We start from the raw sequence: 14510 nt of genomic DNA on the forward strand, positions 1-14510 counted from the left end.
AACTACAAGTGGAACTATGCCTGTTTGATTACTCTTGAAAGTGTCCTTTGCCAGATCCTACTTTACCATATGTTATATCAGCATAATTCCCATAAAAGATCCCGACCTGAGTATGATGTTCCAAATTTCACCTCACAGGCCAACCCACAGATAAACTTCAGCAATGGTGACAGTAATTATTACAAATGCCTGCAAGGGCAATATTACCAAATGTTAAACAAGTCAGTCATAGAAGCTAGAACTGAAGATCTATTAAAGCAAGCAATGAGGAGACATTATTGCCCAATGCTTTCTCTTCAAAAGGATTCATTCAGTTTTAATGACAAAAAGTGACAGCAAGGACAAAAGTCTTGCCGTTTTCTGAGTAGCTTTGTACCTTCAAGAAGGTATCTTTTGCATCTTCAAAAGATAATAATGAGAACAACAACATTGCAACAAATTTAGAGATAAGTTACTTAAAATGCTAATACAGTAAAGCTGAAAAATGAGGTAAAGAAAAACCCAGGCTAGTTTAAAAGTTAGTTCTTAAAAATCAGAAATAATGCAACTAGAAAAGAATGTTACATGCTATCCATTTATAGACTTTTTCTTCCAAGTCTCATCTGTTTCCACCTTATCCCTCTGTCTGCTAACTTCATGATGTCAGGTAAGATTTAAAGGTATGCTCAATGTGCAAGGCACAGAGTATTCTAAATCTGCTGTTAGGTGGGTTAACATCTGAAAAATATTTCTCAGGAATTCTTTCAAATTGCAAATACAGGGAAATATTTCCCAAGGACAGTGGTCAGCCAGTCCTTTAAAGAACCACCAACTGCTCAAAACAGAATGGACCAAAAGGCCCCGCAGTTATGTCCTTGGGAAGTAAGACTGAAAAAAGGCAAACCAGCCCCCTAGCTAAGGTTGTATCGGAAGAATAACTGATGGACTGTGGAAGTTCCTAAATTTTAGTGTTCTATGGCGAATTCAAAACAGCATAGAGGTTGCTTCATAACTTGTTAATGCTGACAATTAGAAATGATAAAGGTGCACTGCACTGCCAGCAGATCAAACTACTTAAAAGACTACTTAAGTGCAAAAATTCGCAGAAAAGTTCTAGAGACAAAAAACCCCACTAAACACCCTTGCTCGGATAAAAGTTCTTGACCTCTCTATGACGAAAGAGTTGGACAGATGTATTTGTATATTTGCTTAATATTTACTAAATTTTTCCAAGGTCTGAGTTACCACCTCCTTAAAATTAAACGTAAGAACTTGAGACTGATAATGTTTTGCCTCCTTCTTCACTGATCCAAAGCTATTCCTACTGAACTCTACATTTCTTTTTCTACAGGAAGGATCTTTACAGAGAAGTGCTGCAAATAAGGGTCTGTAAATTCTTTAGAACCAAAGAATCTTTGTGCCAAAAAACTGACACAAAATTATGGGTTGTTGAACCACGTGAGACTGCAAACGCATCACAGCAGACCTTATGAAAGGAAATCCTGACCTCTGACACCTTCTTCGCACTCAGCCACACATACCAAGATTCTTTAGTAACCCACCAAGAGTATAAACATGATGCCAGTGGGCAGCAAGCACCAGGAACCTGGAAAGGTCTCTTCAGAGACCTCTGTGAAACATTTTATTACTGTTACTCCTACTCAAGTCACATAGGTGAAAACAACAGATATAACATACATTCTTGATTCATAGTAAGCACCTGTTATTCAGTACTTCAGAATAAATAATTTACATCAATGCTGAGGATAAACAAATGCAACAAAATCCTAAGCATTACTGTCTAAGAAGAAATGTCTACATTAGTTTCTCTTAAAGTGATACTACATGCTCAGACCACAAAGTACTGCCTTACAGCTGATCCAAACATAAAAGGGAAGCCAGGTTTGCACAGAAATAAGTCTTTTGTTAGCCCAGCTGACCCTGCTAGAAAACTTAGGTTCCAGCTCTAATTCTTCCCATGACAAAACACCATATTACCTGAGTTCATCTTTCCTTTCCTGAAAGACTATAACAACAACAAAAACAACAACAGCAAATCAGGGATGCCTAACAAGCCAGACTGACTTCTAGAAGTGCATATAGATTCCATACACAAGCACTGACAAAGGTGGGGAAATGAGTTCGTATCTCTGGTCACTAAAAAGTTCTTTCATCTGAAATAACGTGGTCTTGAGGCATGCTCTTATTTGTTTGAGACACAGGTAACTAGATAGAGATACAGGTGAAAAGCTATGGCCCTATGACAGCTAATAACTAAGAGCTTTTCCATTACATGGTGTTAATATTACCCTTGAAACTCAAGAGTCAAATGTCCGGTTTCAGTATTTGTGACACAGTTATTTACACAGCTCTCTCAGTTCCCCCCTCCACATCTTACCTCTGTAACTGGCAATTCAAGCTGAACCACGTCATCTTGTTTTGAAACGGGCGTTTGCAGAGCTGTGTCTAACAGCAGGATGCCATTGAGATCTTTCCTACATCCTACTGCATAATCATCCACAAAGATCACCTTATCCACAGCAGAAATATACTGACACTTCACCCGTCCACCTGGTTTAGCTGTAAATGAAAGAGAAAATGCAAGATCTAATTAGAAAAATGCTTTTATAGAAAAGATCTCTAATTTCTGTTTAGGAAAGTAATGTAACACTTTGACAAAATCTTTACTTCTTGAGACAATCAAAACCTAGCATTTTAGCAACCACAATTTTCACCAAGCTTTTGTATTTCCTACATTAAAAAAAAATCTACCAAAATCTATACATCCCATCAATAACTACAACGACCTTATTCCTACAGTGGAAGCCATTAATTTAAGTCCTCCTCCTACCAGGAGGCCTCAACTAATGTTTTCACGCTTAATGCAGATGGCCTGGTGTACTCAATACTGGCTGACAGGCTAAGAACTAAACTGTACAAACCAGCGTGAACGCTAAGATAAAATTGCTAAATTACCATTAAGGTTTATTAACACCACTGCATCAAGCAAAACAATACTTAAAACTTCTCAAAAGTAAGTACAGCATGTAACATGTACCGATGTGGCAAGTGCTCCTTGAGACACTACAAGAGCTCATTTCTGCTCAGTGCTGCACATGCGATGTCAGTAACAGGTCTGAGAAGTTTGGAGGCAGACGAAGGCTGCCAGCAGATAAATAAGGAAAGGCTGTGGCAATGGACATTATCCTCTCAAATGTTTAATGCTACTTGTCACCATTACGTGTCTGAAGCTGGATGGACTGCAGAACTTAATGGAATCCAGGTAAAATGCTCCCTGCATAGAAGGCAAACTGCTTTCTACCACAGAGCAAGCTGCCACTCCAGAAGCAGACTGTGTGTATGTTATAAATACATAGACACGTTCTCCAATGGCAGCTGAAAATGCTGCACTATCTACATAGATGTCTTCCTGTTGCACAGGAACAGGAGTTTCATTAAATTTTGCATTAATCATGTCCTGTCCATGTTCTCCTCTTTCCTCAGACACTGAATACTGTTTTTATTATAAATAATTTAAAAATCACCATTTTGGTAGCTAGCATCCAGTGAAACACCCAGATGAGGACAGCTAAATAATTCTGTCATCTTCACACTTTGATAGAGTTAAATGGAAATTAAAATTTCTGGAAATATAGGGCACATGAATCTGACCACTTATGTTTGTGGTATCCTCTCTTTGAAAATGAAGGAAAAGGACAGTTTTCAGTGGCCTTTCTCACCAAGATTTCAGAAAAAATGCCTCATATATTCACGAAACAAAGGACATAGGCCTTTGCCTGCATTAAGTATACTGCAATTGTAATCATCGATACAGCAGTCAGAAACACTTCAAGAGTCTGGAATCACTTGATAGTTGTGAAGTCTTTGGTCCTTGCTCAGCAAAAAGGGGTTCTCTGAATGGTAAATCAACTAACTTCAAATTGTGTTTTTGCCAATACACTGGAGCTCCTCACACAAGACTTCCTACAGCCAACACAGCTGCAGGCAAGGAAGTAAACCATTCTACAGGAAAGTAAGTTTTGTCAAAAATTCAAATACAAGTTTTAACATCTTTAAAAGCATATGTTTCAGCAACATACTGGAAACTATTATGCAAATAAATTGAACTATCTGATGCACTAAACTAGAAACCTCAGTAGATTCTGATAGTGTTTGCAGACTATTCAGAGTGATCCAAGGGATGGATCACTACAGGACACTTTCTTTAACACATCACTTCTCTCCTCCTCCCCACTCCCAGAGAAAATGGGAAAAGCAGCTCACCCTTTCTAGCACTGCCAACACCATGAACACTTTCTTTTACACTTTCCTTATTTCCTGTCAAGCACAGGAGTATGCTCATGGCCTGTGCCTAGGAGCTCAGCAGTTTGTAGGAGCCCCAATCATTGTGGCTTTCCAGGCTAGACCATTCTTATTTTATCAGTTCTGTAGTGATGTTAATGAAATCTCGTGTCTAAAGCAGCAAAAATCTAATATGCTGAGTAAATGGTCCAAATCTTTAGAAGCCAATGAAGATTTCTAACGAGGCACTTAACATCGTATTTCTGCTCCACTGCAAAACAAAGTAAGTTATAACTACAGAATAAGAAATATATTGCCTACCAGCTGTGATTTTCCCTGTGCTGGGTAATATTCTGGCTGGTTGTATGACAGAAAGATGGGCCAAATTATCTCTAGAAAGTTATTTATTTAAAAGTTGCTGATTTTATTTGAAGCACATAAAATCAAAACAGGTTCCCTTAGCCTGAGTCTATGGAGCTTCAAGGAAATGATTCGACCAATATTTAATATTTTTCCAAAACCCAGAGAAACACGTTTTGTAACTGACTAGTTTACATTGAATAGCCTCTGAGTTGAGGAGAAGCTTTTTTGCAAATAGAAGTTTAATTTTAAAAGTTCACAAAACACATTTCAAGATGATTCTAATACTAGTCACACGCTATAACAAAGTCAACGTATGGCTGACCATATGATTCCAGTAATAGATTGAGAACCAGGAAACCAAAGTATGTAGAAGTCACCACTACAGACATAGTAACCTAGAAGTTGATGTCTAGAAAAGTTTAATCATCCTAAAGCATTGTCAGAAGTGTCCTTTCTAACTCAGGATCAATATTTCACACTGTGCTAAAGGACTCTGTCAATACCCTTTGAAAAACATACTGTGCCCCTCTAACATTATGTCCTGCCTGTCCAGCCTAAGTTTACTGGCAATAAATAGTGATCTGTGTCTTCACAAACCACAGCCCAAAAGTTTAAATTACTTAAGCTAGATCATCAAAACCCAACTGTTACTCTCATTTTAGCCCCAATTGCTTTAGCTGTAATTTATTTTGGGTAATAGGAGAAAAAGCAGTCACTTTAAGACTGTAATGATTTTGCTTTTCAGTCTTGGCACAAGTAAATCATAGCTTCTCCCAATATCTCCAGCCTATCTGCCTAAGATTAAAAACAAAACAACTCACAAAGAAGTCATTAAACCCATTGTCAGTTCCTACAAGGAAACCTGGCAGGCTGCTAGCATGCTAGAAGGGCAAATACAATAGCATATTACACTATGGTATGTCATCTATCACAACATCAGAACTAGCAACCTAAAAACTTAAAATCAAACAAACATCAGATGGCAGAAATTAAGAATCTGAGAAAAGGAACATTTCACCTCCACCTTCTTTGCTTCAAACAACAGAGAACAGAGACCAGCAATCTCCTGTGATCGAAATCCAACCTATGAGAGTATTACAGAAGACAAACTTGCCTGGAGAATTCCTTAGTCGAAGTAGCATCTGTCATGCCCCCTTGCCTGTGAGCATGAAGATGAACCAAACCAATTAGAGAATTGGCCTTGCATTTCAATAAGTTGAACAATGAAAAAGTTTGCCTCCGTCTCTCTGCTAAAGATTAGATTTAGCCTCAAAGCTACAGAGCTTGAGAGAAGTGGCCGTCACCTGCATATGCTTGGCCACCATCATGAAGAGATACAGATTAATGCTGGCAGTAACACCTTTATCTTTTGTGATACTGAAAAAAGTTAATTCACCTAGAAAACTGCCAGCCAGGAATGGTACTAAAACATATCAAAGTCAGTAATTCTCTTGACAAGAAGCTCCCAGTATAGAGCAAAAGCCCCTGCAATAGTTTCTATATTACAGTAAACTAACACTTACCTGCAGCTATAAAGGGAGTGGTAAACACATCCATCATAGCACTAATCCCATAATGCTAAGACCCAAGCCCAACTATCTAAAGGAACGTTTGTAACTTTGATCTATGAATGTCACTAGGTCTTTATATTAAGAATTAAAGTAACCTTTTTGAAGAAACAGAAATTGCTTCAGCCCAGTAGAACACGTACTTATGTGCCTCAATACCAGTCCCCGCATTTTCAATTTAAATTAAAATACCCAAATAATATCTCAGTACTTGTTTCAAAATACTGCGAGCATGGGAAAAACAAATGAATGACATTTCAAGAGATCAAAAGCCCTATCCATTCCATTAATTTAGTACCATAAGATTTGAGCATCAAGCTACTTAAAGAGAATTCAAAAGTCAAGAAAAGGCCAGGTTAGTGAACAGCAAAACTATCCTCTCCATTTGAGATGAAACCACTTCCTGCTAGAACCTCACTCAGCTCCTTCTCACTCATTTGTCACATGTACCTGGGATTAAAATACCCTTACCTATCGGTTGTCCTCATTTGTTACAAGGCAAGCGCCTTTCTTATTGCTAGCACTTCTCGTAATCATAAAACCAACTGAAAGTTAGCAAGTATAACACCTAATTACATGCTAGCTAAGCAACGGCATAGCAGAACACTTGCAGTTTGAGGAAGTTCTGCAATACAAATAATAAAAAAAAAAGAAAATCCTGATCTAAAGTTCAACTTGCTGTCTGAACTTGCTATATTTACAGGCATCTATTTTGAACTAGTACTACAGAAAAGCATATCTATGCATGTGCTGCAAAAGGTCCACAAAAGAGGGTAACGAGCAAATCACTGCAAGATTGGTCTAAAAGTAAAGTTGTCTCCAAGTTATTTCACATCAGTGGCTCTCAAATGAAACAAAGACATGGTGGTTGTGAACAGCTGGGAACACCATAATAATGGGAAGATGTCTAATGCCTGGCCAAGTCAGGCCATGACTGCTCATAATTACTGAATTTACCAGTTTCTCCCTTGTTCCTCCTCTTCTCTTCCCCATGTACATCCCCTGTGGATAATTCAGCAGTGTAGTTTTATCTTCCAGGTCCAGGCCCAGTCCCTTATTTGCACTAAACACCACTCACAAAAGCAGTCTGTTGTCCTCAAAAAGGCATTCCATGAGCCCCTCCTTTCCCCAACACAGAAATATTCTCAAACTTTAGGAGAGGATGGAAAGGAAACTATTAGATGGACACAAGTTCAAGTTCCTATTTTAGACAAATTAGGTAAATGGCTTAAACCAGCAAGCAACATTTTCTCTTTCAGATTTTACTAAATACACACATACCTTCATCTGCCACATCAGCTGGAACAGCTGTCCAAAATGATTTAATAAAGAAAAAACACACTAGAGCTGAAGCAGGAAAGAAAATTAAAAATGTTCTTCAAACAGCAAGAATGCTGAAGGAGACAAATACCCAGATTCACATCACTAAGTGCCTTCAAACTCACTTATTTGCAAAATCTGGATTTAGTTAATAAAAAACAAGACACATGATCTAAAGTTTATCTTTTCCTTTAGCAACAAGCATGACAGAGTTGCTTCAGTATCAGTTTCATTATATGATAGCTGGTTTTAATAATCCTTATTAATAGGAAGATGTGTTATCTGGGCCAAAGCACTGGAGACTGCCACATGAATATTAACTAGATGTGTCTGCTCAAGCAACTACTAAGAGAAACTAACACTAACACTTAAAAGGTTTCAGAACATAAACAAAACCCCACTGAGATCAAGACAGCTCACATCTCACTCGCTTTACAGGCATGGAGTCCTCTCCCACTGTACAGACTCAAAATGAGAGTGAATCAGCAGGAGGATGCCACTGAGCTCCTTGTGCCCGTGTTCTTTGTGTGGTTTCAGATCCCCATGTATCTGACATCACTGGCATCACTTGTATGTACAGGACACAACTGCTCACAGAGCTTTGCACCGTTATCCCAAGAACAAATTAGGCAAGATTTCACAAGGTACTCCAGAATCCTTCCTGCAAGCCCCAGTAAAGTGTGAGAATCTGAGTCCCTGCAATTCTCCTGCAAACACCTCACAGAGGGCACGTTCTTCTTCAAAATTTTTCTTGAAGTGAAAAATGATTACAAAATTTCAGGAAAGTTTTCTTTCAAAGAGTGAAGACAGATTACACAGCTTCCACCCACAACCAGACACAGGCAAGGAACACTTCGCAGCTCAGTAACAAGAAGTTCCCGTTCTTCAAGTGCTAGTCCCATCACAGCATTTCACAACAAAGAAACTTTGCCAGATGAAATTTTACTACCAGTTCCTCTTTTGGTGCCTAAAGTGGCATCTGAGTTCACCCATTATGGATCCTGCAGTCTCTGCAACAGGAGAAAACATTTCCACATTTGGCACTTTTTGAACTCTCAAGACTGTGGGGCAGGAAATGGTTTAGCTTCTCACCTTCCAAGCTCCAACATTGTGAGGAGATTCCAAGACATCATGCTGGGAGAAGCAACAAGTTCTCAAAAGCAGATGGGTGGGTTATAAGGCAAGTAAAAAACTATCTACACTGTCCTGTGCAAAGTTGGTAGTTAAGGATACAACACCTAACTGGCAGCCAGTTATGAGAGGCATTCAACAAAGCCTGATGTACGGTTCACTGCCCTCATCAATGGCTTGGGTGGTGGGACACGCTGCACCCTATTTAGACTGTGGATGACACCAATGGGAGGTGACTGAGGGCAACTGATGCATTAAATGGCAGGGCTGCCTTACAAGGATTTCAGACAGACGAGAGTGGCTTGACACAAATCTCCTGATGTTCAGAAACGACAAATGCAAAGTCTTACACCCAGAATGGGATATAACCCCATACATCAAGAGAAGCCAGGGACCAATTGTCTGCGTGGCAACCCAGCAGAAAGAACTTGGGGATCCTGATGGACAGGCTGAATCAGAGGCAGCAACGCATCCTCTCAGCAACAAACTCTTACCATAGAGGGGACCACAGGAAAAGATCAGTCTCCTCTAACCAGCAATAAGCCCACATCCAGAATATCAGTTCCATCTTTGCTCCTCCATCTGAGATATCAGCACATATGTGACAGTGCCACAAAGGGGTACCAAGAAGTTAGAGGGCTGGAGCATACAACACATGGGGAAAGACTAAGCTAACTGGGCTCGTTTAGTCTGCAGAAAAAAGGGTTCAGGAGAAAATCCAACAGCAGTCTTCCATTACTACAGGACTACTTCAAAAGCTATTTTAGACTGCTAAGTTATTACCTTTCTCTTTTGGATATTACTTTAAAAAAAAGTACTCACCAGAGAAGCCGCACAGTGGATCAGAGGAAAATGCTCATAATCCCACATTTTGCCCAAGACAGTGGTCTAAACCAAGTGGTTAGTGAAGAATTTAAGAAAGGTAATCCACACAATGGTTCTTTCCTGTAACACTCTCAGCCCCGGCCAATTTGAGCTTAGGGACCCTCTGACACAAAAGGGATTTTGATTATTACAATGACCTTTGACAGATTTTTCCTCTATCATTTTGTCCAACACTGTTGTAATTCCACAAACATATAGCATCCACAATGCCCTGCAGCCAGGAGCTCCATATTTTACTATTTCTCATAGTTACTTCTTTTAATGCTTCTGTACTTGAATAATCAATTCCCAATTTTCATTTTTACACACTCTCTCAACTCCCCATTCCAAATCATCCCCATCACCTTTTTCAGACTGAATACCGTTTCATACATACATAAACCATTCCATACCTTAAGTTTCTAGTTCTGTTACACTCTTCTTGAGATGGAAATATGGCACATACAGACATTGAAAAAGGACATATAATCAAAGGAGTTCTTGACAACTTCTCTGGCATTTGCTTATATGGTAACAACTGAGCATTCAGCTGGTATTTCACATTCCTAGCACAACTCCAAGATCTCACTCAGGTATTATGAGCTAGTTCAGACTCCAGTACACCGGGCTACAATGCCACTAAATTCTTATGAGTATTTCAAGTTTATTAAATGCATTCTGATATTCTCCTAATAAATACTTCTACACAGGGAAGCTGAAGCAAAACAGACTAGATTCATTTAAGTTATATCTAAAAGTGAAACTATTCTTTAAGATGCCTTTTCAAACTCTTCAGAAAAGACAGCAAAATCAAGGGTCCTTGTACATTTTAAACACTTATTTGCAGCATAAGAATATTTGAACATGGTGATCACATAAGTTAAACCTGAGTTCTGTCACTGAAGCGGGGACATTCAGAAAAGAAACCTTAGGCCTGGCCTTGCCAGGCACCTTCTGTAGGTATTGGGAGGCCTCCACAGATTCAGAATAAGGACTTTTCCTTTCTCATTATGGCATGAGGAGAGAACCTTAGATTATTTGTTGAAAAATGCTGGTCTTTTGACTTCTGGCTCACAAAAGAAAAAGGAAAAATCCACTACTGAAAAGAAGTTTAACAAGCAGTGTTACAAGGCATGATTTACATGACATTACAACAGAAATCTAGGATCCTGCAGAAGACAGATCAACTAAGTCCACCCCACTATTTCTCCACATTTACCACACTGCCTTCTTATTCTCCAATTGAACACTGTATTTCCAGTCTTCAGTGCCATCTTGCCAGTTTCCTACTTCCCTAATCCTTTCCCCATTGTCATTCAGGCACTCCATCACAGTTCTCAGTGCCACCCCTCACCCTCCCAGCTCTTCCTTTCAATACGGAGTTTTTAACACATCTTTGTTGCCTGTTGCCCAGTAAATAAGAGTTCACCAAACTGTTTTCTACTACAGCTGCCAAATGCAGCGCTGAGATCCTGAGTGCTCAGTCATGCTCAGTCAGATCAGGGAAGTGCAGTGGATCAAACAGCTTTCCCTCCCCAGACTGCACAGGGACTGAAGAACTGCTGGCAGACTGTATGCTATGCAAGCTTTCTTTAAACAGCACCTGTGCTTGGATATGTTTTCACTAATGCTACCAATTTTCAAGGCAACTTAACCAAATTCCCTCTTAAGTTACACATTAAAACATTATCAATACCCACTGAACAGCCCTAGCAAATAGCTCAAGAAAATCTTAAACATAATAGTGTTTATATTGATGAGACAGATAAGTTGTTATTTACAAATTTTACACTTTTAAACTTACGCACAATGTTTGTTGACTGTCATCCTTATCTGAGGAGAGCTCTTTCCCCAATATGCACAGGCATCTTCAAAACAAATGTTCTGCAGACTTCCTGTCTACTTTTTCACCAGAAGTATAGACTTGGTCCTTAACAAATCTTGATACTCTTCCCAAAGTCAAGGCAGCAAAGGGCTTGCAAGTGTTAGTATTCATCTGCATTTCACAAATTAAAGAACTCAGGCCAATAGCTGTTATTTTTTGAAACTTCTACCCAGGGACAAGCACCCATCTGGTGACTGCAAGCAGTCAGTGCAATTAAGAGAGCATTAACTATTTAAAGGGCAGCTCTAACAGCAGAAACCAATACTGTGGCTTTATTTCAGAACCATCAGTAAGGTGAACTGACCCATGTACAAATTTTTTATTTACAAATCTTTAAAAAGTTGTGAAAAGTTACTGATCCCACTGGAACAAACAACATGCAACAAGCTATCTTGCAACATGACCTGGGACAGTCTGATACGCTCAAAAGTTGTCCAAAAGTCCACACGATTGCAAGCCTCTCATCTCCATCTTCAAGGCAGCCCAAGAAACATTTTTGAAATATGTCAGTGTTCAGGGAGAATTAAAGAATGCTTGTAAAAGCAAGGATGGACAGCTTTGTTTCCTGATTTGAAAGTAACTTGGAAAGACCTGAAATAACAGATCAACACCATACCAAAAAAACCTCGGATCTCATCATTATTAAAAAAGAATTAAGGTGAATTTTCATCTAGGACAGATTTCAGATTTTTCTTATAGTCTGTCTTATAAAACTTTAGATGTTCTACTTCACTGAAGTTATGGATACCAGTGCAACAGAAACCATAAAAACACAGTTATAAACAATGTAACTAAAGACTCAGAAAGTGGTTCTACTGGGCCAGCTAACATCATGGTGGGCTGCCAGAAAGGGCCAGCTGTAGAGTAAGAGAGTATGCTAGATCCAAACCACTGATCACCAGGGTGTTCAGAATAGTAAAAGATCAGGCTTTTAAAGATCATTAGGCTCGGCAATCAGTAAAAGCCTTCTCCATGTTTTAATTACATCAAGTCCAGCAGAGATAGACCTGCTTTTTTCCATAATGTTCTGGACTTGAACTATCAATTACCTGTCAGAATGTATTTCTGCCAAGGTTCTTCTGTACCTTACACAACACAGTACACAACATAACTGGGAGCTGAGCTGAAGGGTTTATCATACAGGCATATTAAAAGGTGTCTTGACCAAAGCTGGATAATAATCAGCACTGAAATGAAAGTCAGTTTTTTCCCTGAGAATCCATCATATCAGTGAGAAATGTCTTAACTACCTGTGAGACATTCAGGGAAGGAATTCAAAGTTCAAATCCCTGACACAAATCTCAGCACAATGTTTCCTCTTCAGGTCACTAATAAGCATTTCAGGATTCATCTTCCTGCAGAAGACCTTTCTCAAAGTCCATATGCAGACAACTAGGAAATTTCTGATTATCCGACATAAAAGCATTCTGCAACCTTTAATAATACTACACTGCTGTTGCGGTGACAGCCGTGAATCCATCAGTCCAGATATGAATGATCTGTCAATAAAATGAAAAAATGTTGTATGATCAAGCCTGGCAACATAACACATGCCTGCATTGCTGCCTGTTGTAACTTCTGAATCCCTTCCAGAAACACGGACATGCAAACATCACTTTAAAACTATGCGATAAGAAAGGATCTCTTGTTTTACTCTGTTGTAACTTCTGCAGAAGATAATCCAGATATGCTTCAAGAAGTAAGAAGGGATATCTGACATACTCTGATTAAGCTAGCAGACAAAGGGAGCTCACAGCATTCTAGAGCCCTTGCAAGTATAAAACACTGAACTCAAATCTAACAGTTCTCCTATCCTGTTTTCTCAAATGCTTAAGGTACCTCATGAATGATCTTAAAATCACATAAATAAATGAAATGATCTCTTTAAAAAGCATTTCACCCAGATTAGCAGTCACCCAAGTATGCTCAAATACAAGGCGGGCTGTAGCACATCACTAGGCTTGACAATATTCCCTATGTGATGAGAAATGCTGTGTTAAGAGCAAGGGGGTTCATTATTACTATTATTATCATCATCATCATCATCTTTGTTTCATAACGGAACAAAAGAATACAAGGAAAAAAAGATGGAAGAAAAGTTTTGAGGAATGAAGGAGAACTTGAGCAGTATTACTAGTGAGCTTCAAACAGTTGAAACTGTTGATGGTGTCTTCAAATAAATCAATTGTAGAATTGGATAAGAGTATCCCAACAGTTTCTTCCTAAAGATTATTGTAAATGTAAATTCCCTCTATATACTAAACTTCCAAGTTGCAAAAGAGAATCTTCTCTTATTTTGCCTTCTGCATCACATGGAAAAGAATCAGAAGGAAACAGAGCTGGATACCACTTGAGAGATTTCCAAGGCACCATAATTTAAAGTTAGACAGCTGATGAAAAACAAGACTTCCCCAAAAGTGAACTCTGACAGATAACGGTGTTGAACTTGCTGGCACAGGTGAGCCTCCTGGGCTGGGATCTATTTACTTCTAAATTCTTCTGATGGAGGAACAGTCCTTGAGGGCCTCTGATAATGCAGCAGCTCTGCTTCCCCTGTAGGAACTGGCACATGTGTACCATGAACAGATCCTTCCCTGTACAGATTCCGAAGTGTATATTTTGATTATTGTTGAGGCCCCTAGAGTAATTTAAATGGCCTTATCTACAAAACACGGTGCATTTTAGCAAATGAGGCTCTGAAGTTACTGCTACATTGAATTAATACAAAAATACCTACTGGAACATTCAAGATGGTCACTGTCCATCCGATGGTACATTTTAGTTTCTTATTTTAATACTGCCAAAGCTTCTCTGGGAGTTACAGCACTCTCCCAGTTCAGGCAGTTTTCTTACTTTATTTCTAATTAGAAGGGACTGATAAACCAAACACCTCTATGAACACTAAGAGAGTCACTCAAAACTCATCTGGAAGTTTGTTTAGATTTTTCAGGGTATTTTTGTCTCGCTGTTTTGGTTTGCTTCTTTTGAGGCTGAGGAAAAGGCTCATCTTTAATGTCGTATTTGAAGATTGCTCATTTATGTTTTTTTGGTTACCAGTGTTCATCTTGAAACTGAAACCACAGAAATATTTAAATGTC

At 39.0% G+C, this 14510-nt stretch overlaps 1 protein-coding gene across 2 annotated transcripts in view; it reads right to left on the bottom strand.

Annotated features, from left to right (window-relative positions):
* BIRC6 (baculoviral IAP repeat containing 6) overlaps positions 1–14510 on the bottom strand; it is a 173386-nt gene that overhangs the window by 155276 nt on the left and 3600 nt on the right. For both annotated transcript variants that reach the window (XM_063390687.1, XM_063390688.1), the window contains exon 2: positions 2378–2559. In XM_063390687.1, the coding sequence (XP_063246757.1) occupies positions 2378–2559 (182 nt within the window). The remainder of the gene's footprint in view (positions 1–2377; positions 2560–14510) is intronic.

The sequence above is a fragment of the Prinia subflava genome, chromosome 2 (genome assembly GCF_021018805.1).
Source record: "Prinia subflava isolate CZ2003 ecotype Zambia chromosome 2, Cam_Psub_1.2, whole genome shotgun sequence".
In the NCBI taxonomy this organism is placed as follows: Eukaryota; Metazoa; Chordata; class Aves; order Passeriformes; family Cisticolidae; genus Prinia; species Prinia subflava.